At 41.1% G+C, this 26,830-nt stretch overlaps 1 protein-coding gene across 3 annotated transcripts; it reads right to left on the minus strand.

Annotated features, from left to right (window-relative positions):
- Positions 1-29: 29 nt before the first annotated feature.
- Positions 30-26,814, minus strand: cltcl1 (clathrin, heavy chain-like 1). 3 transcript variants are annotated; one of them, XM_046034006.1, is made up of 32 exons: positions 26,456-26,814; positions 19,987-20,194; positions 17,574-17,842; positions 16,610-16,771; positions 16,210-16,323; positions 15,938-16,111; positions 15,559-15,756; positions 14,986-15,186; positions 14,597-14,749; positions 14,151-14,273; positions 13,513-13,650; positions 13,248-13,412; positions 12,888-13,068; positions 12,599-12,762; positions 12,357-12,482; positions 12,116-12,258; positions 10,910-11,144; positions 10,707-10,829; positions 10,457-10,602; positions 10,180-10,363; positions 9,851-10,043; positions 9,593-9,750; positions 9,308-9,472; positions 8,235-8,510; positions 7,302-7,451; positions 7,082-7,213; positions 6,884-6,994; positions 6,172-6,342; positions 5,657-5,878; positions 5,265-5,291; positions 2,244-2,319; positions 30-1,688 (listed from the first exon to the last, which is right to left on the minus strand). In XM_046034006.1, the coding sequence occupies exons 1-32, from the start codon at positions 26,495-26,497 to the stop codon at positions 1,531-1,533; spliced, it is 5,088 nt and encodes a 1,695-aa protein (XP_045889962.1). In that variant the 5' UTR covers positions 26,498-26,814; the 3' UTR covers positions 30-1,530. The 3 variants fall into 3 exon arrangements, 2 of the variants coding, with proteins under 2 accessions (XP_045889962.1, XP_045889963.1); XR_006822385.1 differs by lacking the exon at positions 5,265-5,291 and adding an exon at positions 5,127-5,200 and having other exon boundaries at positions 1,643-1,688; XM_046034007.1 differs by lacking the exon at positions 5,265-5,291 and having other exon boundaries at positions 26,456-26,813.
- Between the last annotated feature and the right edge of the window lie 16 nt (positions 26,815-26,830).

The raw sequence follows: 26,830 nt of genomic DNA on the forward strand, positions 1-26,830 counted from the left end.
CAGGGAGTAAACAATAAATTCAACTGTCACCACTTCTAGCAGCCTTGTCAAGACTTTGCCATTTATTAACCTGCTGTTTTTGCATTTTGTCCTTTTCTTACAAAATCATTATGCTTTTTAAGACTACAACAACACATTATAGACAATACATATGGTTTTCCATAATATTTGAATTCTTGGATTAGTTAGGTATTTCAATATATCTTAAATTATACACCGTTTTCAGTACAATAATGATTTTTTTTTTTTTTTAACCAACTGGCACCAGAATGTGAGCTAATGTTCCCCTGTGTTTTCATCTCAAGTCTGTCGGAGCTTCATCATCGGTTTCTGTTAGTTGGGTGAGAAAGTTTCATGGAACATCACTTTGTTTTTGACACAACATTAGTAATACTTGATATACTTGTGTAACATGGAAATTGTGCTCCTGTTTGCAGCTTTATAGTTTGGCAGCACATGCACGGACTACAGCATATAGCATTTTTTTTATTATTTCACCTCCTTTCTTTCCTCTTTTTTTCACAATCATCCTGAAACTCCTGATGTCCAGTATCTGAGTCCGAAAAGTCGACTGACGAGATCAAACCGCTCTGACAAAGCAATAGGTTTGCGGCTGCAGGGGAGTGGAAATTTCAATGAGTGTCTCTTGGTTTGGCGACTTAACCTTCGAAGGCTTTAGAGGCCACACACACACACACACACACACACACACACACACACACACACACACTACCGTAACCTCATAAACAAGCTGTCGTCTGTATACAGCAAACACTTTGTACCTGTTGTGAAAGGACAAAAAAAATAAAAAATAAAATAAAAACTATTGCACAGTAACTGTCTTTCTAATCTTAGCATGAGACAGTTGTGAAATTAAATATGAACAAATGAGCCTGTTTTTTTGCCACCTCCTCAAAGTATACACGGCTGTAGCAGGGAGGGGGACACACACGCCCCTCTACTCCTCAGTAACAAAGTCTCTTCCTCATCAGTGTGGAATCTCTAGGAAATAAGAAAAAAAGCTGCTCTATGGTTAATAAAGTCTACATGGAACAGCAACAGGACAGAGTGGTTTGGTGTCACTAATCTTCGGTATGTTAATTCCTCTAGGAGCTGGAGGAGACTTCATGCTGTATAGATCAGTGATGCAGTTATAATGTCCAAGTGGAACAATGAGAAGTGGGGGGCGGGAGGGGGGGTCCAACAGCCTTGATGCCATCTTAAAGAGAGTGTGTGTGTGTGTGTGTGTGTGTGTGTGTGTGTGTGTGTGTGTGTGTGTGTGTGTGTGTGTGTGTGTGTGTGTGTGTGTGTGTGTGTGTGTGTAGAAAGTAGAGATGAAGGATATCTATTGCAGTTTCAGTGAACTTGGGTGGAGTCTCATCGGGGAATGAAGGCCGAGTTGAGTTTCAGGGGTCTCCGTGTCGTCACTTGGCCAGTTGAGACCCAGAGCAGCACGGTTCAGGTCCAAGGTGTGTGAGTGTGTGTAGGGGGGAGAGAGGAGAGAGGGGCTGGAGAGGCAGGGTCAGGCCTCTATATGTTGAAGCCATAAGCAGTGGGCTGAGCAGGGTAGCCCGCAGTGGGGGGCTGAGCAGGATAGCCCGCAACGGTGGCGGCAGGGTAGCCGTAGCCTGGGTACGCTGGCTGGGGAGCCACTGGAGCAGGAGAGCCAGTCAACATCAGCTGCTGGCCTGATCACACACAAACACAAGCACACAGGGTTACATGCTAACAGACAAAATGCCAACTTTTTTACAAGTGCACATTGCTGCACTGTTTTTGTCCACTAGACTTCTCAGAGATCATTTTGGGGCCATATAATAAAATCTCTTACTAAATAACACAGTTGCTGCTGGTTTCAGTTTAGAACATCAGAAAATTTGAAATTATGTTATTTTCTTCCTGTAAAATCGCAGCACAGACACCATCTGAGAAAAATGACATTCGACACAAGATTGTAAATGTCTGTGCAAATCTCCTATGTCTGGTTTTCGTCTGGCAAAGACAAGAAGTACAAAAACTAACTGAATGTGCCCAAAATTTCACATTTTACTACAAGGAGACAGATTTTCCTGTGTGCTTATAGCATTTAGTAAACTACTTTACCATTACCTTTATCCAATCAGTATACATTCGGTTAATGTTGAATTTCAAGACTATCAGCCATTTCCCCCCCAGGTTAAACAGGGCCGGGGGCAATTTTCTCCTATTTAGGAACCTCCATTGTCTGCCGCCTATAAACCTACCAAACACAATCGGCTGAGGCTCTGTCACCTCCTCTTCAGTTTTCCTTTGGCTGTCTGCCTCCTCCAGTTTGTCCACCTGAGGGCAACAAAGAAAAGAGGATAGATCAGACGCGGCTCACTCCCACACTGTACAGAATAAAAGAAAGTCTCATACATTATAGGTATCTTGCGGAAACATTGTAACTCAGCCTTGCAGGCTGTTTAAACTTAAATCCAAGCACAGGTTTTTAATGCAAATTTCAAATGTCGTCCTGTATTTGTCCTATATTTACATGGATGTAAATGTCAGCTGTCAATAAAAAGATATTCCCAATAAAATATCTTTGCTGGACACCTACAATGTGGCGATCACAGTGATGTACAGTTTTATTTAAATGGCAATATCTTATTTGATGTACTACAATAGATCATAAACTTTGATGCTTCAGTAGTAACAATGTATTTTTTATTTCATATCAAACAAATAGATACTGATTAATCTGACTTGTTAACACAGTAGATTTACCATACCCACTTCTGAAAGACAAAACTACACACAGTACTTCACAGTGCAGCTAAGGTTACTTAAGAGAAGATGCCATGCAGGTTTGGTGAGAATATCTAATACAGCTTTCAATACAAATGTTAAATCAACAATTAAAGGGTCCATTCACCCAAACGAAATAACCACTTATCCCCTAGTGGTATCTAACCATGCGGATAGTGACTGCTTAGACTCCTACTCCTAGAATCACCCCAATTCAATAGTTATGCTGCTCAAAGCACTGAAGAAAATTTACAATTAACTCAATGTGTCTTTCCAGATACGCTGTCCTTGTTTTTCAACAAATAATTCACGGACCTCGTTGTTGACAGTTGTCACTATTTTTTACATTCACCAGAAAATAGTTGCCAATGAGAACTGTTGGCGTCAAGGTGGATTGTCATTTATAACAAGATAACAAGGATATTATATTTGAAAAGGCACTGCTTTTGAGTCAAAAAAACAAACTTCTTTGAATATATTGAGCACCAGAAATAAAAGTACATTCACATTGATGGGACGGGCCCGAAGCAGATGCCTGAAACCTTAGCAAACAACAACAACAAAGCAACATCACAGCTAGATACCACTGGGGGAAATGTTTTGTTTTCATTGTGATCTGTGTGAACTGACCCTTTAAAAGTACAATTATAGTGAGAATCAAGGTTAAAGAATTATTACTTTGTGTATTAAGAAGCTATACATGCCTATATGCTGATGCTACATATCCAGCCATTCACAGTTAGGTCTATCAATAAATTACAGCTTCCACATGCATCCCATTCGTGGCTGTAAGCAGGCCCTCCTGACAGATTGTCCTTGAGTGCGTTTCATTCTGCTGGACTAAAATCAAGCTATATATTAGAAGCTCACAGGTTAAGCTCATCCTTGCCAGGCATACAGTATTTGTGCAGTGAGTTGGCTGTGGTGCCATTTTTCCTAATCACTAAGTGCAAAGAAAGAATCAGGCATTGTGCTTCAATTGTGGAAATAGCTGAATACGAAAGGTTTCTGATGTAAGTGGAGATCAGTTCAAACAGTAATTCAGCTCAATTAATGTAGAATTTCCGTTGAGTCATAATTTCAAGAAATGAAGAAAAATGTGGACTTAAGAGTGAAAACATTTAACAGCACCTATAAAGCACTTTTCTGTATATGACTGCAAAATGTTACGAGAGTGTGAATGAAAAACTGTATGCATCTAAAACAAAAAAAAACATAACAGTGAGATAGGGGCCATAATGTCTAAATTGTCAGTGCTGTTCTACTACTCTAAAATTATGGTATTTCAGACCCTGAACGGATGCACTGACCAGCTAATAGATTCCACCTCCACCAGTTTGACCAGTGATTTATGGAACAAAGTGTTTGGTCTCTAGAAAATAGACTGCCTGATTAGCTTAAATAAACAGAGAATTCCTCCAGAGGCAGACAAAAGAGGATTTCATGACCTTCTCAATTAGTGTCTGTAGCCCTGCACTGATCTAACTTGTTAACCTGGAGTTAGAAACATGGGGATGCATCTAACAAGTCTAGAGTGGCTCGCTCTCCTCACCCACATTCATTTCTGGTCTTTAGACAGCATTAGGCAGGTGGACAGATCACTGTGTTATATTAGACTACATTGTACCATAACAGCAATCTCCTAATTTTGCATTAGCGTAACAAGATTAAAAAAATAAATAAATAAATGCCACTTAACACGAGATGCAGCCCCAAGAGAGAGGAGTTAGAAGGGCAGATGTATCTGTTAGACCAGGACAGGCTAATCCTGGTCTTGAAGAGCAGATGGTGCACAGGCTTTGGCTCCAGCCATCAACACATTGTTTATAGTTAGGGGCTCTCGACTGGTCCGAGACTTCTTCTACAGACCATATTATACCTGAAAATCTGGCAGTCTGTTCAACCATCCATTATAAAATGATGGCAAGTTAGCCATCTACAGGAAATGCATCATAACCTACCAAACTAGTGTGAATGATGAATGATATTAATCTCACATCAGCAGCGTTCAGTAGTTGCATTTTTACACAAAAGCAGCGGCTAATTATATTTCCATCGTTAACATATAGCATATATATTACTTTACATAGTGGTTCTTAAACATTCCACAGTAGAAACTGCAAAAGAGATGCCACTTCAGATTACAATAAGCTATTTCCACATTTTGGTTTTCATGAATGGTTTTCTGCTTCACTGCTGAGCTTTTTTATTTGAAAATGAAAATGAACTAACCCCTACCAGCAAGACAACGAGGTTCCCCAGACGCATCATTTAGAAACTGCTTCTACTCCATAAACTCAAAATGTATTTAAAAACATGTTGTGTTGGTGCTGAAATGGAACAAAGCCTGCACATACTATAGCTCTCCAGGACCAGAGCTAGTTAGGCCGTACTCAGTCTACAGTCCATGCTAGGTTCCTACATCAGAAACCTAAGAGATAAGTTACAACAAAAACAGACAGAACACAAGAGAAATAAAAAAGAGGGCCAGAGACCGTCACCTTCGCTGCAAACTCATCAACCTGCAAAAGAACCCAAAGAGATGACCCCAAGTGACCTCACATGTCTCTACAGGTCAACATTTATAGGACCCGAGGGAGGTCACAGTGCTACCTTCTCATCTCAGCATATCTGTAAACTAAAATTGTCTGCATGACCTGTTCTTCAATATCTGCTATTGTCCACCTCACACCTGTCAAGGACAAATTTCTACAGATAATAAAACAATCTAGGAAAAATAAACACCTTTTGGTACACAGTAAACTGCAGAATTTCCTTTCCTAAATAATACAATAATGAAACCTACTTTTACATTAAAGCATTAACTAAAACTTTACAATTAAGAACATTAAGAACTCTTTGTATTGTTCTTCAGTGGAGTACTAACCTTTGTCAGGTACTCTCTCATGACCTGGATGAAGTACGGCATAGCAAAGTCCATGATGTTATGCCTCCATGCAAGCTCCAGCACAACGTCGGGGTGCAGCAGGTCATAGGAGGCGAACAGGCAGGCAGCAAAGCACTCCTTCCTGCCCTCCTCCAGGAACCACTGGAGCAGAGTCTCTGCCAGCTCAGCTTCCTTAGACTCTGCGGCGTACAGCATGGCATCCTGGGAAACACCAAAAGACAGTGTACTTAATTGACTCATTACAGGAAACCTTCGTGGGAGTTTGAGAAGTTATGTAAACAATCGTTCCTGTGAAGAGATGGCTTCTGGTGAGACAAGCATGATTGATTGTCCTGTCTTTAGTTGATGTTAGTTGGTCCATGTATCAATAGTATCTCCAAATACTGCAAATCTAAAGACTAAACAAATGGTGCTATCTATAAGAACATCGAAGTACATATTAATGCTTCTTTCTTTTCTCAAATATTGTCATTAAAGGTTGTTTTTTTTCTTACCTTGTAGAGTTTGTCCTTCTTGCAGAGCTCTACACTCTGTCTCCAGCGGTTGTTGCCCTTGTACAGGTAGGCAGCAATGCGTCTGAACTCAATCAGTTCATGTTTCTCTAACCTCTGTGCCAGGGCAATGGTATCAAAGTTGTCATAGGCATCAATGGATGCTCTTAGGCCCTATAGAGAATACACAGAATAAAAGAATAGTACATCACAGACCATAAAGGGAGTCGAGTGATACCCAAACCAGTTACTTTATTGTAACTGGACCTCAGCAGTGCCACCTAGTGACCACAGAGGCTGAATATTTTTACTACTATTTAAATGTACTATTTCAAATGTGTCCCTCAAATGCAACCTACAACATGCAAGGGATAGACAAAATAATGTCAACACTTCACTCAAATAAATTGTAACCACAAACAGTGCTAAATACAAATGTGGGTCATGTTAGATTAAATATCATGCAAATTTACAAAACAAACATGACAACTAACACAGCTCCGTAGAAGACAAATCAACTGTAAATCTACCTGCAAAAGCATTAGTCAAATGTCTACAAAGTTATTTCATATGTGAAGAGAACAGCCTCAAAAAATGTTACAAAATGCTTTTAACAACACAATTAAAAAGTGTTTAAACAATAAGGAACAGCAATCACGAGCTTTACTTTGTCCATTTTCTATTATCAACGTCAGTAACAGAATGGCTGAGAAACCTGGTAGTCTTCCTCCTCTGTCAGCAGGTTGTTGAGGGCTTCGTTTACTGACTTGTTGTTGTGATTCTGGACAGACCTCAGGTAAGGCTTGACCAACTTCAGCTGGTTCACCTGGTTAAGCAAAAACAAGCCAAGTCATGTGATGTCAACCAAATACAGAGGGGTTGATTCACAGAGGTTGACCTCGCTGCTTGTTACCTTGCTGAAAAAGTTGACAGCTCGGCTGTGGTCCAACCGTGGAGACAGAATGGTCAGCAGGTCATTCAGTAGGAGAGGTTTGTATTCCAGGTAGAAGGAAAGAGATTTATAGTACAACTCCACATTGGCAACCTGAGGAGGAAAACGATGCATATAAAGATACAAAAAATAAAGATGTTTGAAAAGGAAATCAACAGTTCAGTCACAACTACTTGTTTACCTTAGCAATAATATCTTTGAACAGCCCTTCTTTCCACGCGTCGGTTGGATGAGACATCATTGTGAGGACGGCATTGTCAAACTCTTCATATTTATCATAAAGGAAAACCAGCTCTGCCCATAAATGAGACTGCTCTGCTGCACGGAGGACCTGATAAACACAGAAAACACAAAACAATTTCCAAGTCATTCAGGTTTCAAAATGAAGCCCTCATAACTGTCAAAGTTTTGTTTGAGGTAAAACATGACACTGGACTGAAAAAGACATCATAAACATAATTTATTTATATAACCCCTTTTCTCAAAATCTTTTAGTGCTTTTTAAAACAACTAAACTAGATCTAACTAATCAACAGCCAATGGCATATCAAATGAAACAGCATGTTGAAAAGACAACAATTTTAACTCAGGACATCGTCAGATCAAGAAATCATGCCAGTCTGATTTTCCAGCACTCTTTCATTGGTACCAAGATGTATCTTTGGGTTTTTAATCATAATGTCAAGTTTTGATCTATGAATAGGATGAACTCCAACAATATTGACCAATGCAGGTACTACATTTAAAATAAATGACATTTAAAAGAGATTTTGTAATTTCAGGGCAATAATATATGAAAGACTTGTCTGCAAGCTTTCAATGATTGTAGGAACTCTCATAACTAAGAAAATCAAACAACATACTTCCTTTTTCACCTTCTTAACAACAGATTTTTACCAACTTCAAACTAGTAAAATAATGTCCAATGCCAGCTACAAAATATCCTCCTGTGCAGTTAAGTTTCCTTAAAGAGTGCTGATGAGAAGCAGAAATATTTGCAGAGTAATAAATCATAAGTTCAAGGCACAGAAGCAGCATCCTCGTGGGTGATGAACTTTTTGATTTATTACAAAAGATATAAATGTCTTGAAACAGACGCAGACACATGCTCTACCTTTGGGATGTTGACTCTGGACCAGAAGAGCTCCAGGTGCTCCCTCATCTTCTGAGGTTTGAACTTTGAGTAGAGGATGGCGAGCTCGGTGAACATGCCCATGTGGGCACGCTCCAGACCCAGCGCAGCCTCCAGAAGAGCAATGAGTTCCTCAAAGTACCCGCGGTCCTGATAGTAGCTGATCAGGTCCTCCAGCTCATCAGCGTGGATCACTATGTGAAGGCCACAGATTTGTGCCAGCCGAAACTCCTCGCCATCCACACATGCAAAACACACCTGATGATGGAGGAGAACAAATTAGTTAGAAAGAAGAAAAACAAGGACATCTAGTCAAAGCTAGATGGAGATATTCCTGAAATCTGTTGTCTATATTCTAATAAATAAATAAATCTGCAAAAATACTAGATTTTCCTATTTTAATATATCTTCAAAGATAAAAAGCAGATATGCTAGTATTCAAAAATCTCTCAATGTGCTCTAACAGTGCTTCTGTGGCTGATACATTGTTTACATAATGTGGGACAATGACAAAGATTCTCATGTTTACAACTTGGGTGCATTCACACCATCAACTGCAGAAATGCTCATTTTAAGAAAAAAAAAAAAAATTTTAAAAATACTATGCGTGACCAATACAGCGCTATAACAATTCACAGACTTCAGGTGGCATGAGGTCACAATGTTTTGTCTACTTTTCATGGCATTGTTGTATTATTGCGGGCCAAGCTGGATGTATCGGATTTCCCAGTGGTAATTACGACTCGGATGTTGAAATGAATAGTGTTTAAGTTACAAAGTGGCAATTACTGTAACTCCCACACAAGAAATATGTTGTTACTGAGTGCTAACAGAATAATTGTGTTTTCTTTTTTTAAATGGTGATGTGCTAAAATTTGACATGCCATTACAGTATCAAATATTAATTTATAGTGTTCAGAGTATGTACACTGTGTTTCAGACTTTAGACAGTCTGATAAAACCTTCTATGATGAAAAAGAAAGAATCCTGACAAATCCATTGTCAGGCAAAGGTTAGCTGGACAGAAGCTAAACTTGCGTTTGCGTGCCAGTTACCTCCTTCCACGTCCGTGTGCTGTTGGCTTTCCTGGCGCTGTCCACGGCTGCCTGGTACTCTCCGAGGTGGACTAGAGTTGAAGCAAGGCGAGCAAAATTGGACACATTGTTGTACAAGAGCTTGGCTGCTTCATACATACCCTCCTCATAACATCTATCGCCCACCTGGAGAAGGAGAGAGAGAGAGAGAGAGAGAGAGAGAGAGAGATTTGCAAAAAGATATGCAGTTACTAGTACATAACGTGCACCTTCTGCAGCAGCTATAAAATCCTCTTTAACACTTACCTGTTGTATGTGAGCATTGTTGGGCCCACTGACAAACTCTTCCAGCTCAGCCAGACGGTTCGTTTTAGCTAGAGCAAAGATCAGCTCTGTCTCCACGTACGACTCTCTTGCTTTCTTCCGAGCCATCTGGAGGAATTTGACCAAGTCTTCCCAGTTATCTGCAAAATATAAAAGACACCTTTAAGATCAACTCCACACAAGAAAATCAGTGTGAGTTTCTGGTGTGCGGCAGAGCTGTGTGGCAAAGCAAAGGCTTACTGTTCTTGCTGGCTGCGTTGACCACCTCCATGTACGCTGAAGGGTCAACAGCTTTAATATACGAGTCAATGGCCTCCTTGACCAGGTCTCTTTGCAGCTGAGCTCTGGCTAACTGGCTCCACACTGCGGGCTCATTACAGCGCTCAGCAAACTCATAGGCACGATCTAAGTTCCCTATGTGCTCTATCAAAACCTGGAGAAATAATGAAAGAAGAGAGTTGCATTATATGATCTGACATACAGGGTTTAAAAATTAGACAAAAATCAAAAATGCAACTTCTTCAGAACTAGGAAAAAATAGTTGAGCTGTAAGAAAAAAATTATTTCACCTGTATAGCTGAGGTGTTGACATCGAATTTCTTGAAAATGGCAAACGCTTCTTCAAAGAGCTCGTTGCTGATGGCAATATTAGCAATGTCTGGAGCATCATAGTTGTCTAGCCTGTTAATGTACTCCATCACACGAGTGCGATCTGCCTTGATGGCCGTCAAAATCAGCAGGTTCTGGAGGTTTCTGGGAAAATACCCGGAACAGAGGGATTATAAAAAGTATTGTGGCTAAATGAAATGAAATTATGATGTCTGATACGCTGTAAGCCTGCTGTACCGGTGTTCACTGAAGACAGAGTTATCAAGTACAATCTTCTCCAGCAGCTCAATTAGCTCGTTGGGCAGGTCTGCAGTCATGAAGGCCTTGACTGTGACTGACACCTCCTCTGGGTCCTGGGTCTCTGACAGAGCTGTCTGCACCACCTGAGAGGAGATAAAGTAAGGAGAAAAAAAATATATATATATACACACATTGAAAAGTAGCACTCATTCAGTCGCTTCGGGAGTGGAGTTGGAGGAAGCCTAACCTGGTCGATTAGTTGTCTTCTGAAGGGGTTGTTTTCTTCCAACACGTTCGCCCAAAGCTCTGGATCTTTCCGTCGTACCAGATATCGAGCCTCACTCTTGAATAACGAGTTCTCATTGCACACCTGAGAAGAAAACATATGAAGTGATTAAAGATGTCTCTATATTATAATTATGTAAATGTTATATACTGTGATCTACAAACTTTGATGAGGTCCAGATCGCACTGTCCTCTCTCATAAGCCACACAGGCCAGATGGGGGTCTCTCTTCTCGCAGTATTTTCCAACCACGGCGCTGTCGTAGAACGGGTTCTCCTTTAGGAAGCGCTCCGGTGTGTTGTTGCTGTCAATGTAGATCTTGGCCAAGGCGTTGTGGGTAGCTGGCTCCTCACATCCTTCATGGATACGGGACTCCAGCCATGGCAATAGAAGTTTTAACCTGAGAAGGTAATGGGAACATTAAACACTCTTTTAAAATATCCGTTTCATTACATAACATTTAGAAGAAGCTTTTAACTTGCATGCATTTCGTAGCATTTGTCTTTGCAAATTCTGCTAGATCAGTCATTGTTCTAAGCACACAGTAAGCTCAGGCAGTCTACCAGAGATAGATTGTGTCTGACTTGACGGCGCTGATTTATACCCCGCCCCTGCAGTCACCTGCAGCTCACGTTAGACTAGCAAGTCGGCGAAAGTCAGCCACAGTCATCTTGAACGCACCTATTCATTCAAAAAGCATTTATATTTTCTGATACAGAATGGAAACAAAGAGGATTTTCACTTGAAAAAAGCTTCAATAGATCAAAACACAGACGGAAAACAGTTCTGAGGGGTGTTCAGCAAGCTCAGAGAGAATCAACATTGTAAGGGTCCTTTATGATAAACTTAAAGTACTTATTTACACACAGCAAAAGACAAACAAAGGAGTCTGAATATTTTTTTAGATTTATGTACACACATACTTCAGTCACTTCTGTGATTTATTCATATCAGATTGAATTATAAACATTTAAATTTCAGCAAGAAAGGTGATTTCTAACTTTACTTCTGAACATCCTCTCAAGCATTATTGAGAAAGAGATGTCAGTATTTATTTTTTGGCTTCTGTGTCTTGAAGATCGCACGTCTTTCTTTTAGCTGGTCATTACTGGAAAAATGTACGGTATGAAGTGGTTCAAGAAGACAACAAACGTTTCTTCCAGTGTAAGCATAGCCGCTATAACCTACATTTGCGTAAAGAGCTACAGTTACATTAAAAGATGTTCCTACAGAGACACAAATCATACATTTGCAGTAGGTACCAAGTCACTTTGATGCCCTAATATTAATCAGATGTTGCATCCAATGAGCCCTACAGAAGAAACTATGCAAGATGAGAAGAAGCAGTAGAAGCCATTTATTTAGCTTTACCTGTTCCTCTTCTCTACCTCCTCCACCAGCTCATCAGTGGAAAACTGCCCTCTGACCACCATGATCAGGTTCTTAATGACATCCTCAGCACAGTCTACATCCAACAGACCACCTATCACCACCGGTAAGCGACTGGGATTCACCTGAAAAACAAGGGCAAATGTCAATGTGGAGTCCAAATAAGATTGAATTAAGTAGTAACCAGATATGCATAAAGTCTCAGCAGTAGCCTTGATCTTACTTTCTGTACGTAGATTTCAATGTATTTCTGCAGATTGTTGCGGTAGAGGTAGAGCACCAGGTCATGGACGAAGTCAAAGCGATCACACACGATGATAAGAGGAAGCTGGTCAGTTAGCTTGGCCTCCTACGAAAGGGGAAAAAAAACATGATTAATCTATATGTATTTGAATAAAATATATCACAAAATTGCTGCTGAATGGTAAAATCATTTACCAACACTGACATAAGGGATCTTTTTACCTTGAGGAAATTTTTCACCCTCTCCGGGTCGTAGCAGTTGCTCTCTCTACAGATTCTCTCCACTTCTTTGATCTGACCAGTTTTACAAGCAGCCTGGATGTACTTAAAGTGAACGTCAGGCTCCTGGCTGAAATTCACAATCGACCCAAGGAAGTAGAACAAGCCTTGAATAGAAATGGCAGGAGAGAAACAGCACAGAAATCAGCTCAATCTGTAATGACTTTGAAAATTGCTCATTTAACACATTCACTTGCTTTAATCCAAACCCCCACTCATGTGTGACACCTACCCTCGTAGCTCTTGAAGGATTCAAAGAGCTCCACTAACGACTGTGTCCCCAGCTGCTCATGATACTTAGACGCTACCTGGACACACAGCTGCAGGTTCTGTCTGATGTTGGCCGACAACATGGCCCTTAAACACTCCAACGAGTCTTCTACTGATAAAGAGCCAAAGAAGTTGACCAGCCACTAAAAGGAGAATCAGAATAAGGAAAAACACACTGGAAGTGAGACAGCAGTGCAAAAAAAAAAAAAAGAGTAGGAAGAGAGGAGGAGGCATTTTCACTTGTCGTCAAAACAACGAGTAAAAAGTGGGTGCTCCTAGGGGAGCAATATTCGCAGGCATGACCGAACATCCACAGGCATACCTCAGGGTTGAGCAGATGTGTGTGCACCACGGCTCGTTTGATATCATACTGGTCAGTGTAGTGTTCAAGAGCTCTCTGCAGCAGGCCTGCCTTCTCACACAGCTGAGCAACGTGGGCACGATCATAGTGGGTGAACATCTGGTTCCCCAGGATTGCATCCGCTACCTAAATAGGTTCATAAACACATGAACACACAAATCATGTATAATATCATTAAAAGGTAAAGTTGCTTTTTTGTAATCAGGACAGTCATTCTGATGTTCACCTGGGGGGCATGTATGAGGTTCATCTCAAGCAGACGTGTCTGCAAGTGTCCTTCGGCTGGGCGGTTGTTCTTCAGGGCATCCAACAGGAAGGAAGTGCACTGTTGGATCAGGCTGCCCTCCATGAACACATCTACGATCTACCAAAGAGCAAGAGAGCAAAAAGAGGAATGGAAAGAAAGAATTAAGTAAGGAAAAATGTTGCATTTTTGTAATCCTACCATCTGTGAACCATACAGTGAGTTAGCATGCAGAGTCACACACTATTAAAAATCACAGGCCCAGTGGCTAGATGTTTCTGCTTTACATATTTAACAATATTGGTGGAGGCCACAACTGAAAAGGGGCGGCCGTTTTAACTTAGACAAGCATTAAGTCATCGAGTAATGCTCTGGTAGAGATTTAGACTGAGCAGAGTGGTGATGTGGCTTTAAAAGGACGAGGGGGTCACTGACTCAGTGAATTCCTGGCATTGCTGGCACATCTGGAATAACACAGATGGAGGCTCCCACACTGGGCACAAGTGTGTTCGCGTGCATGTATGAGGGTAAACGTGCAGATTTTAAAAAAGGAGGACATGTGTAGGAGTAACGCTGCTTGTTTCTAGTGAGTGAATCGGTCATGATGGTGTGTGCCTTACCTGGTTGATGTTGGCCAGTGGCTCCTCATCCTGGACCAGCATCTGGGCAAACTGCAGTCCCTGGTCTGGATTGACACGCATCACATTTCTCAGCAAAAACACCCAGTCTGGGGTGTAGCCCACCTACCAAAGTACAGGTGGATGAAAATGCAATTCTCAATTAGTGATAATGAATTCATACAAAGACAAGATTTATAGACACCTAGTTTTAGTACTGTATTCTATACTCGACATACAAACAAAATTTACCATAAACTTCTATTATTCCATTACAATATCCATTTAAATGCTTAAAACTGCAAAGAAAGTTACTTGTATGAATTTTCTTCCACTGACTAAATAGTATTGTGTATTGTTTTCATATGAGAAGATATGTTTGTGGTGAAAATAAAGTGTCTCATTTTCAATCCGTAGTTGAATGAGGAATGTAAAAGGTAGGTGATTACCTTTTTAGCATAAAGCACTATCTTCTGGAACTGGCCAGTCTCAGCGAAGCACTGGATCACCTTGTTGGGGACGTTAGCACGGAGGTACACACTAAGAGCGAGGGTGGGGTCAGACGCCTTCACAAGGTCTCCCAGCTCTTCTGAGCACTCCAGCTACAACACATATACCATCAGAGTTACCAACTGTGTGATCAGTAGACAATACTATGTGGTAAACAAGGACTATTTATGGATTAAGAAATGTAGTGAAAGTGTTAGCTAACAACCCACATAACTTTAACTATAATCACTTTCAAAATCACTTTTGGGATTCTACTGTCTATCTGTGGATCAGCTCAGGCTTATGAAATTATGAAAGCTACTTTGTTGTTCTAATCCTCCAGTCCTACCTTGTCCTCCTTCAGCCATTTCTCCAGGAGTTGCTTGCGGCCTTGCTGCAGGACGGGTCTGCACAGCTCCAAAGACTCAAACTTGTTGAGCTGGCCCTGGTCCAGCAAAATACCAAAGTACTGCAACAGTGGAGAGGCCTGGCCTGGCTGGGCCGGGACACTCTGAAACTTACGGATGGTCTCTGCCGTCCGCAGGATACCCTGAGGGGAGCAATGGCCAAGAATGGAGGAATTATGGTTATAAAGGAAGAAACAAAGGAGCAGAAAAAGTGAAAGAGTGAGTAATTACATTAAATATTTTTCACTAGAATTTCGTGTTTATTGTAATGTATCAACATAATGATAAGCAATCTCAAAGAAAAATATTTACCACATCCTTTGAACTGTGAACACTGAATTACAGGGGGTGTAACTAATATAGTTTTTACATCATGAGCGGAAAAATACTAGATCAGTACAAATTGATTACATTAAAGACAACTTTTCACTGAATTGTTGTGGACATTTTGCCAATGCACCTTGTATGAATTAGAATGCGCAAACACTACAACGTAGCAGTTGACACAGGCGTACCTTGGGTGCTAATGCTGCAACCTTTGCAGCCTCTGAATAACTTCCCTGTGAAAACAGAGTGTTGAACTTCCTGGCAAAAATCTCCTCAGCCCCAGCCAGGTTTGACCTCACAGCCATCCTCAAGGCTAGATCAGGGTTCTGCAGGACGTTGGTGGCATAGTTCACAATGTTTTCCTCTTCAACACACACTGACAAGACCTAAAAAGAAAACAGAAAGAATAGAAAATCAAACCATTAATGATACAATATTCATAGTCATCGTTTTTTCCACATTTATTTGTTGATTGAAGCCGGAATAACATTTAGTGAGACAGTGATGTTTACCAGAAAAGGCAGACCTGCATCCTGTAAATAAAATAATTTACAACTAGTTTCTCACCTGTCCCTTCTTGTTGACCCCAATAATTCCCGAGGTGGCTTCATGAGGTGCGGTTACAAAGATGGTCTCCGCACTGATCCGGTTCATGTAGATACACACTCCAGACTCCAGGTCATACAGGTGAATGTATCCGTACTTTGTGATCAAATATATGACACCATGCTTACTACCAATCTGAGGAGAACAGTCAGAGAGAGAGAATTTAAGCATTCAGCAGTTACTGTTAGGTTACCTAAAACTCAGGAGTAGCAGGGGTCTTTTTTTTTTTTTACCTGCATAGCTACAGGAAAGTCTGTCTGGGCCTCTGGAGGGAAAAACACATCCACTGCTTTCTTAGCAAATGGTTGGTTTCCTGCAGCTGGCTGACCAACTTCAATGATGTGCAACTGGAATAAGAAATCCCACATAAAGTTACCGCAATAGGCAAACAACCACAGTAAAGCAAACATGGACATGAAGGAGGAAAGAGGGTCCATGCACTTCAATAAACTCTGACGTTTCTTGATATAACATTTAGGAGCTATTTTGGTGAACAAACGGCATGAAGCATAAAGAGGTTTTTCCTAGGATCTAAACTAACACATGGCCAATTCAGAGCCCTTTGTTCAGAGACCAAATACACTGCGATAGCCTCATGAGTGAAATCCTTGTGTACAATCCAGGGGGCCTCACCTTTCCCCCAGCCTGTGAGCGCACAGCAAAGCAGAAGAGGGTGGAGGGTTTGGCATTTCCCTCCACTTTGAAATCCCCGAATGCAGCAGCGTGGCCTTCGATGGGCTGGGACACTTTCCTATCAACAGAATACAGCTGCATCGCCCCGACCACACGGTTTTGCTGGAGGACAAAGAGACAGAAACAAAAGTGAAAGAAAGAATTGATGCGTTTAAGTCGGTAACACCGCCATATTGATCAAATGGTTAGAGATCAAATAAGGTTCTAGGTTTAAGTTTAGAAACGCTGCGTCATACAGTTTGTATATCTGTAATGTTTAATCTTAGTAGGTTATTACATATAGACAGTTAAGTCTGTGTATTTGGTTAGGTGAGGTTCAAGGAGTAGTTCTAAATTTTGGGAAACACGCAAACATGCCAAGAGTCTGAAAAGAAGATCGATACTCCAGCCTGAAGTCAAAGGTAGGCATATTTTGTTACGACTTGGACACAGGCAGGCTAGCTGTTTCCCTCTATTTTCATTCTTTATGCTAAGCTATGCTAACAACCTTCTGGATCCGGCTTCATTTTCACCATACGGACCTGAGAGTGGTATCGATCTCATCTAACTCTCAGGAAGAAAGTGAATCAGTGTATTTCCCAAAATGTCAAACTATTTCTTTATAACCAGGATAAAATTTAATTGATTGAATATTTTTCTGTTGTCAATCATCTCAACAAGCAATTTTATCATTGCTTTAAATGCTACAGTAGGCAGGTAAATCCTGAACTGATTGGGTCTGACAAAATAAAACATAGATACACCTGTGACTATATTGACATACACAGAGAAAGTTAGATGTGATGTTGTAGATAAAAGATCAGAGAGAGAGGGATTAATCATTCTAGTTCCTTTCAAAGCCATTTTTCTGTCATGCGTGCTTCTACTGTATGAGGCATGAGTAAACATGTTCATGCTTTCGTACCTGCGCAGAAATCCCTATCAGCAGTAGCCACTTCTGTTGTTCGTCAGTTCTGTAGTTGATGATCTGACATCCGGCCAGACTGGCGTGCCGATCGAATACCTTGGCAGGTTGGGAATCCCCCTCCATGCTCCAGTGATAGACGGCCGTATCCGTCACCAAGGCGACAGTGTTTACCGATATCCACTTCCAGAACATGACCTCTTCGGTCATAGTGTGAGCCTTCACCTTACTCTTCATCTCAATGTTGAAGATCTGCAGCGTCTTGGCAGCTGAGGGGAGGTAAAGAAACAGAGGGAGTATGTGAGAAATAAAAAGGCAGCGGGAAGTTTATAACTGAGCCCAGAGGATAAAACAGCTATCAGTGGATTTAAAGTAGAGCTGGGTAATGTAACCTCTAATCAAAATCATGATCATTACACATATTTACCTCAATGATCATTTATAAAACTTTGGTTACAAAATACCACTGTATTTACTACCTGTATAGCATTCTATAATAAATACAACTATGAAAAGTCTGCATCACATTTTCAGCTGGAAGGGTGCATTCTAATATTTTGTCTTCATGTAACTATAAGACTATTTTGGCATAAATAATGACTGGAAACAAAAACAGTATTTTAATGTAAATGAATTTGTGGAGGTTTGAGATAGAAGGCTGTGTATGTATGCCCGTGTGTGTGTGCGCGTGTATATGCGCGTCTGTATGTATGTGTATACGCGTGTGTATGTTCAGCTCACCCAAATTATAAAAATAAAACATATCTTTGCTCACCTATTGTGTCATCTAGCCACACATATGTGTGATATCTGTCTCCAAAACCTTTGCAGCCACCTCAATATAATACAGCTAAAATTATTTTTGTTTGTGGAGCTTACAGCATTGAAACTGCTACTGCTACTCTGAATAAATCGACAGACCTCCATGTGAACAGGTTTGGAAGCACAAACTACACAGAAACTCGAAAGGACTATTTATTTGGACCATTTGCTCGGACAAGAAAACTCTCAGAGAGCATGTTCTGTAGTTTCTGTAAAGAGGTGATGGTGTAACTACAGTTCAATATTGTGAGCACACACAAGCATAAATATCTCAAAACCCTGGCAAATAAAAAAAAAATATCTGCATAACTCGATACCACTAGAGGGCAGATAAGGTGCCACTTTGTGCACATTAACCTGACTTGTGCTGTCCTTAGGTTACAGAAAGCAGACGGCAGCTTCAAGAAGGTCTCAATGACTAGCTGCTCATATGCTATATAATATATAATATTCTGAGCTCTAGAGTATTGTTGTAACATATGACCAGTAACAACCTCTATTAACAAATACAGTTAGACAGAAACAAACAGGTGAGGTAATGCATGATTCAGGTGAATACTGGAGCTGTACAGCTTCAATGATACATCCCTTATATGTAGCAAGGAAAGATTTGAACAATGATATGGCTGCTTGGCTGGCACATGCTCAGACAGGCGTGCAAAGACACACACACACACACACACACACATACACACACGTGTCCCCAACTCTTTTCAGTGTGTAATATCTGATGATGCATACCATACATACACTTTACCATCATACAAAAGCAGATGGCATGAAGTCATGCCAACACATGTATAGTTCTCATAAAAGTAGGATCTGTGCCAGCAGGTTGGGTCGGAGTAGGGGTGTGAGGCAACATACTGGCAGCAGAAGTCATTTTTAAACAGTTGTCTGTCTTCTGATCGATTGATGGTCAAAATAGCTCTGCGTAGTTGAGAGGGTTATGTGGGATGCTTTTATGAGAGAGACATGGCTACTGTATCATCACAACAGAGTGCCAGACGGGTAGACGGACAGAAAGCAACTCACCGTCTGAGAAATGACAGAAAGCGAGGGAGAAAAAGCAAAGTGTCAATCAGGCAAGAATGAGCAGACAAAGATAGACAAGAGGGAAGAGGGCAAACAGGGGCATAGTATCCTCAGAGGGAGGGGGAAGGAGGAGGGAGAGAGAAGCATTATAGGCAAATCATCCTGATCAGCACTTGTGTTTGTGCTCTAAGGGCAAGATTCAGCGGCATAAAATCAATTTGCACAACCAATTTAGTACATTCAGGCAATAGAACTGAGTGCACTCTACATATTTACAGCATTGGCAGAGCATTACTCATTACAGGGCCGTGGCATTCCCACAGCAAAGCTTGTAGATGGTGAAATCTCTACAGACAAATAAACAGTGCGAATGCCATGCAGACTTCATTCTGGGAATTTGAGCAGCAAAAATAACCTCAGTGCTTGGTACGAAGCTATTAATAATACCAGCAAACTGGTTTATCATCACAACAACACAGCATTTCTCATCTAATGGCCAGTGGTGTGACTGCCTGAATGTGTTACTATGTACGTATCACCATACATACTCTCTTACCTTTCAGGGCGATGACCTTGCTCGCAGGGTTCATGATGGCACTGTCAGCTGAGATAGGCCTCCTGATTGGGTTGGTGGGGTCAGACATGTCCACAATCACCACCTGGTTCTGCTCCCCCACCTTCTCTCTGATGCAGATGAACTTGTCCGACTCCATTGTCAGATAGCTGAACCCAATGTTGGCTGGGTTCACGCCCATGTTCTGCAACTGGAAATATTAAACCAAAAACATTAACAGTGAGAGTCTTTTCCCTATTGGAGTAACTTTATTTTTACCCTATTTAGCATTTAAAAGCAGTATAATGCTTAATATAATGCACTATAATGTGGGTGTAAGCAGATAAAAATACATTTGAGAGTTTATCAATGTGTTTGTCAACAATTATAACTTAGTAAACTAGTTTTTGAGTGTAACATAGTTGTAATTAAAGCAGTAGTTCGACATTTGAGAAATGTGTTGTTTCTGACAGAGAATTCGATGAGAAGGTCGATACCAGTCTCATGCTGGAAGGTTAATATGAAGCTACAGTCAGCAGCCAGTTAGCTTTGCTTAGCATGAAGAGTGGAAGCAGGAGGAAACAGTGTTTTTGCTAAGCTAACCAACTGCTGGATGTAGTCTTGTATTTAGTGGACAGAAATCATCAATGTCATAAGATTACACAGGTAAACCAACTTTTATATAGTGTGTTAGAAAAGATTTTTCTTAATTAACAGTCAGAATCGGGTTTAAAACTGTTAACTATAAAAGTCATCATCAAAACACACAGAGCTTGGACTTTCATTCTTTTCCTTGGAAATAACAGAAATTCTTAATTCAAGGTCAACTTATTCAGATTTCTTCCAGAGCTTTTAGCCACATCTTGTGGCCTTCATCAATAGATGGAGTCTGCTCAGTGGTCAGAGTGAAGTAGTATTTACAAAATAATAAACACTTCATTAATAAAAAATAATACATACGTAAAATAACTATATACTTTATATTTCCATAACGTGGATGTGGCTACAACAGCATATATTTTACATCATATTGTTGTCAAATACATTAACAAACATTTTGTTTTGTATGTAGTTTTATCTAAAAATATTCATATAACTGCTTACAACTTCATTATAGTGCCTTAAATTATTTATTGCTTATTATTTCTAAAAAGGGAGAGTGTTACCTATTAATTATTGGAAAGGATGAGCTAGTATTTGGCTCACTGTTTTAATGGTGGTCAAACCAAAACATGATTGATGAATAAAAACACAGACAACGACTTCTCCATCATGAACAGTTCCCTACATTTGGTATGAACTAATGTACAAGTGGAATATTCCAACTTAACAGAGTTTTAAGACCTCTGAAGGAGTCTTGCCTCCATCACGGCAACCGAAAAAGGTGGGCAGTGGGAAAATATAAACGGCAGCAGCTGACGTTTGCCTTGCAGGGGGAAAAAGCAGCCGGTAGCGGACCAAAACGGGGTTTCGATTAAAATAGCAGCAGGTCTGCTCCCATTTTCCAGGGATATTCTTAAAGGTTGTTTTCCAGGCAGGAGGTCTGGTGGTACACAGAGCCAGGGAACTAGCATGGGCCCACAGCGGACAACAGGATGTTAACGCAACAGAGCTTTATTTTACACTTTTATTATAGCTGCTAATAGTCTCCTGGATTTACTGAAGCATTTTGAAGTTTGATGACAGATGTTTGTTTTACTTGCACTGCCATTATTTTAACTATCATCACATCTCAATTATACTAAGAAACTACAGTGTTCCTTTATTTAAGTAAAGCCTGTGATTAAACCCTGACACTGCATTTAATCGTCTATGTAAGCAGCCAGCTGTAAAGAATTTAATTATCACTAGATTCAGTCTGAGACACTAAAGAAAATCCCCAATAGAGATCCACTAAAACTAAGAATAAATTAGTATATTTTAATAAAGCACCTTCAGCAAATCTAATTCATTATTCAGCATTTACTTTTCTAACGAGAAGAAGTCCCAACAAGACGCAACAACACAAGACCAAGCTGATGTCAATTTCTGTCAAATCTTAGCAGAACTAACAAACATGAAACACTCTACCAAGGGTAGCAGCTGCTGAACAGAGGAATTATTGTGCCGATTGTCAAATTAACTACGAACTGAGAGGGCAGACCGAAACATGCACTCTCCCTCTGATGACTGAACTGACTGCATTATGCAGTCTGAGGCAAGCGGAAAGGAATCCTTACGCTCATCACAAGGACTGCACTATCTCGCAGTTGGCTGGTAGAGCAGGACAACAAATCATGACTGCTTAGCGGTTTAAATCATGTCATCTACAAAACAGGAAAGATGTAGTATGCATCAGTAGGGGGTGGACAGAGGGGTTCAGATGAAAGAAGCTGTTCTGAAGTAAAGTTCATTCATTAATTACATCCAAGAAATCGCATTTTTCAATTACACTGGGTAGGACTGGAAAATAATTGAAAGCTGCACTACATCACTATGTTTAATGTGAAAGGTGTTGCTTTCAGTGACAAACTCCCAGAGGATTAACCCATACTCTAAGCTCTAGTTAGTTGCATCCCTGCTCAATTTTGGTTGTTCTACATTTGATTTTACAAACATTAGCCATATCAAAATACATATTAACCTGAGAAAATATCCTTGTTAATACTGTGACAATGCTTTCAACCATACCACTCAACCACAACTGAATGCACAGTTGGTGAATTTTTGGGAAAGATAAAGGCTCCTTGAAAAGGCCTGAGAAGACCTGAGGGAGGATTGGAGCCATATGCTGCATCTCCTCGAGACTGCCAAAACTATCTCTGGGAGGAGAGGGGAGGGAAACCACAATAAAGAAAGTGGGGGGGAGATAAGGATGGGAGTGAAAGGAGGAGCTCAAGACACAACCCAGCATCCTGCTAAAAATGAGGGGGGGGGGGGGGGGGGTGAGGAAGAGAAGCCAGAGTGATAAATGTACCTTTTATAAGAAATGAAGAAGGGAGAGATGAGCACTAGGACTTTATAGTGCAGTTCCGGTAACACAGGCCTTTGGCAAGCTACGGTTCAGGGTGGGGCAACTGACTCACCGGAAGAAAACCCCCCACACTCCTAAGAAGAACATTCCAGACTAAAATCATACTTTAACTACAACCTACTGTCTCCGTTGACCCCAAAACTACCTATAATAATACATTTTCACACAGACTCCTATGAGTCCTCTTTGCTTAACAGCTGAGATGAAAAATCACAAAACAGCATTACTATAACAAAGGCAGTAGAACTTCACCGATGATACAGCGTTGACGGTATTTGGTGAGTCATAGACTGGGAGTATGCACTGCTGAGGCACTGACACGTCGCATCAGCAGCTGAGGGGTTTGGGTTACAGAAGATTACACAACCACAAATAAAACTGAGGAAAGCAGCAAAAAGACAAAAGTCTTGTTGCTTCACACTGTTTTGCACAAGCGGTATGGTACAGGTTAGGTATATAGCCTACGCTCTAATCAATATTGTTTATATTAACAATCAATCAAATGAAAATGTGTATGTGAACGGGGTCACACACAGATAAATGTCACCTGACTGCAGATCCTCTCACATCATATTTTTGGTTTTCTGGCTGGCAACTTTATTGTTTTGGTTGACTCTCAGCACTCTCGTCTGTGTCAATACTCTGCAGTTTTAAGTGAAAAAGCTCTAAAACTCCTCTAACAAAACCTGCCCAGCAGAATAAACAGCATACAGACAAGGTTAGCGACTAGCTGGTGAACATAGTGGAGAATTTAGCTGCTAAAGAGTGTTATCCTATGTACAGTAAACTAAATATTTTTGTTATTTTTGACTGTTAGTCAGATAAAACAAATAATGTGAAGATTTAACGCTGGGCTCGGAAATTGTGAATGTGAATTTTTTTTACAAAATTATTATTCAATTAGCTAGAAGATATTCTGCAAATCACTTGTTAATGAAAATAACCGTTAGTTCCAGGACTAAATCAGTTATCGCAGGCTTAACAGTCTGTGACTCAAAACATAACACAATGTGTGTATTGTATGTGTGAATGACTGCTCTTTCAATGCATTCGTGATTAAGATTTGGTGACCAGCCATTGCTGCGGTCACAGATGTGTTCTGTTATACCAGAGTTAGGCTGTTCTGCCATCCTGCTTCCTATCCTGATGTGATTTGCCAGACTTAAATAGGGCCTGCTTACGTCATCTGTTGGTTTGACTTGTTGGTATCATTTCATCAGTACAGATACAGCAGCTCACCAGGTTGCTGTAAACAGCCGCAGAGCAGCAGGTTGGACTCTCCTAACTCAACTCGACAGGACAACATTCAGGCGCTTTGGAGCTACAGGACATTTTTGCACTTACACAAGCTGCTACAATACGTAGGTTGCTGCACTGGCAGCCAGCAGCAGAACCACATAAGCTGCAAATGACTCTCGCTTCAGCACTTTCATAATTCAAAACCATTCGCTGTCCTCTTCCTCCTTCAGCTTGCCACCAACATAGTCTACACAATTTAAATCCGTGTTTGGAGACCACAGTGACGTAGCCGACATTTGGCTCCACACATACAACTAGGCCACTGATCCATTTGGTCAATTTATGGCATGCTCATACACAGCCAGGACCTTGGCTCATAAATCATCCAATCATGTAAACAACCAAGGAGGACAAAGAGTAATGACGGAGGGAGACTTCACCACACAGTTTAGCGTTAATGACAATCCATAGCTACTAGTGTGGAGTGACAAAATTAATAAGGAACAATTTAGAGTGCTTTAGATTTGCTCTTTATTTCATGCAGCCTCTAATTCAACAGGCTGGGGCCTCATCATGAAGCTGGGCCCATGTTATACTCCTAAAACCCAGACAGTGAGCTGTAAATACCACGCCAAGAAAAAAAAAAAAAAAAAAAGCTAAACAACTTCAGGCCCAAAGTCCTGGGTTTGCAAATTCCAAGCATTTTTCACTCTGCTGGAGCCACCTAGATTCACAGAGGGATACGACTGGGGCAGAGCTGGGATTTCACGGTAGAGGTGGAACGTAAAGCAGTCTGCTTCTTACCGTCTCAAGGCAAGATTTGGGAGATGTATGAGGAAAGGTATGCTCAGTTGAGAGAAATTTGAACTGACAACCCAGACATTGCCAGGTATTGCAGTGCCCTCCATCAGCAAGCAACAGTGTACCAGTCCTGTCAGTTAGGAGAGGAGCCTGGTAGCCTGCAAGCTCTTCTGGCCGGCACAGTTTTTTTGGTGGATAAAGGATCTTTGGCTGACGAAAGTGGGGCTACTGGCCAGAGGAAGAGGGCAGAGAGAGGGGGGCCTTTTTTTTCTAGTGAAAGGCCATTTCACAGCCTGCTGTTACCATAACAACAGGCTACAGATGAGGGGAGGTGGAGGGGTGCCTCACAAAGTTTCTCTTTTGGCTGCAAGACACCAAGCACTGAGGCTGCTATGGGACAACGATTATCAAAGTCCATACCAGAGGGGAAAAAAGGGGGACATAGTGGACATGGTTTCACCACAGATGACCAAATAACCGCCTGTTTGTTTTACATTTTGTCCACAGATTGTAAGAAAGGATTTTTTGTCTACCAAGAAATTGCCAGTGAAAGACTAAGGGGCCTTTGCTACTCAGTCATGTTGATTGTGAAGCTGCACAGATGCCCCTCTAGCATGAGAGTACAGCTGGGAGACACACCAAATCAATATAACATTGATGCTGTCATATGAAACTAGATTTCATATGGGTTTTTGGTTATTACAGTATCATGGTATACCTCAAATAGTGTTTTTCTGTTCTCAGCAGCTGCATTACAGCTAAATGGTGCCGTTTTCTGGATTTATCGAAGTGCTGTAACTGAGTCAGTGCACAATAAATGCTTCTACTTTTTCCACACACACCTCCTGAAAAATGACAGTATAAAAGACTTCACATTGTCAATATAATATGGCGATTATGCCAGTAACGCCCAGAAACTGGACATTTGCAGAGACACAATGACCAGTGTTGTTGCTGAAGGTTACAAAGCAGGAATATGTTGCTGCAGGACATGACAACAACATGGTAGCCACAAAGCTTGAGTGCAAGTGCCATTCAGGTCTCAGTTACAATGTAACCCCCGACAGCTGAGCTCAGTTGTCTGCAACTGCAAAGTGTCAAAACAGCGCAGTTTGCATCGGCGCGGATTGAAAATGACAGTGCCGTTTTTCCACGAGAAGGGGGAAAATGCGTCGTATCCACACACACTGGTCCGCATTGGAGCTGTATACGATCTGACTGGTCAATTTTTACAAGTCATCATCTGCCCGGCTCGAGAAAACTAGGCCTGTAGCTATATTGAGCACCACCCTGCAGCCCTATTTCAGATTCCATTCAAATGCGACATGTGCCGTGTGTGTGCGAACCTACATGGGCGAGGAGCTGCGCAAGAAGAATTGAGCTAAATTTTATTTTAGGGCTTTTTCTGCGTCTGCTTACCTGCAGATGTTCCTGAAATCGTATCGGCAGTATCTGAGCCATTTCTGGAGGATTTATCTTTCTGAAGAATCCGCGAGGAAGGAAAGGGGAAGGGGACAGCAGGAGCAGTAGAGGCGATCTTGTTCCGTTTGTGCCCTAAACGTCCCCAAAAGTCAAATATGATGGGCTGTAGTAGGTAGTCTGGGTGGCTTGCGCTGGTATCACACAAATCCAGTGACTGCTCCCATTCAGTTTCAGTAGCCCCCCTACACCAGTCCTGAATCAGAAACTCGGCACATCCGCTAAGAAATGTAGTCCATTTCAACTACTACTGAGCCCCGTGCGTAAACCAGTTCCTCCACGAGACAGGGCCGTCCTAAAATCCGCGCTGTGTTA

The sequence above is a fragment of the Micropterus dolomieu genome, linkage group LG21, assembly GCF_021292245.1.
Source record: "Micropterus dolomieu isolate WLL.071019.BEF.003 ecotype Adirondacks linkage group LG21, ASM2129224v1, whole genome shotgun sequence".
Taxonomy (NCBI): Eukaryota; Metazoa; Chordata; class Actinopteri; order Centrarchiformes; family Centrarchidae; genus Micropterus; species Micropterus dolomieu.

Bases quoted from the DNA above. Each gene is read 5' to 3' on its own strand.
- cltcl1 (XM_046034006.1), bottom strand. From the start codon at position 26,497: ATGGCTCAGATACTGCCGATACGATTTCAGGAACATCTGCAG. The intron at 12,259-12,356 runs GTAAGATCAAGG...CTTGTTTTTCAG, and splicing joins TTGAAATCTACGTACAGAAA to GTGAATCCCAGTCGCTTACC. The intron at 7,452-8,234 runs GTAGAGCATGTG...TGTGTTTATCAG, and splicing joins CCAGAGTCAACATCCCAAAG to GTCCTCCGTGCAGCAGAGCA.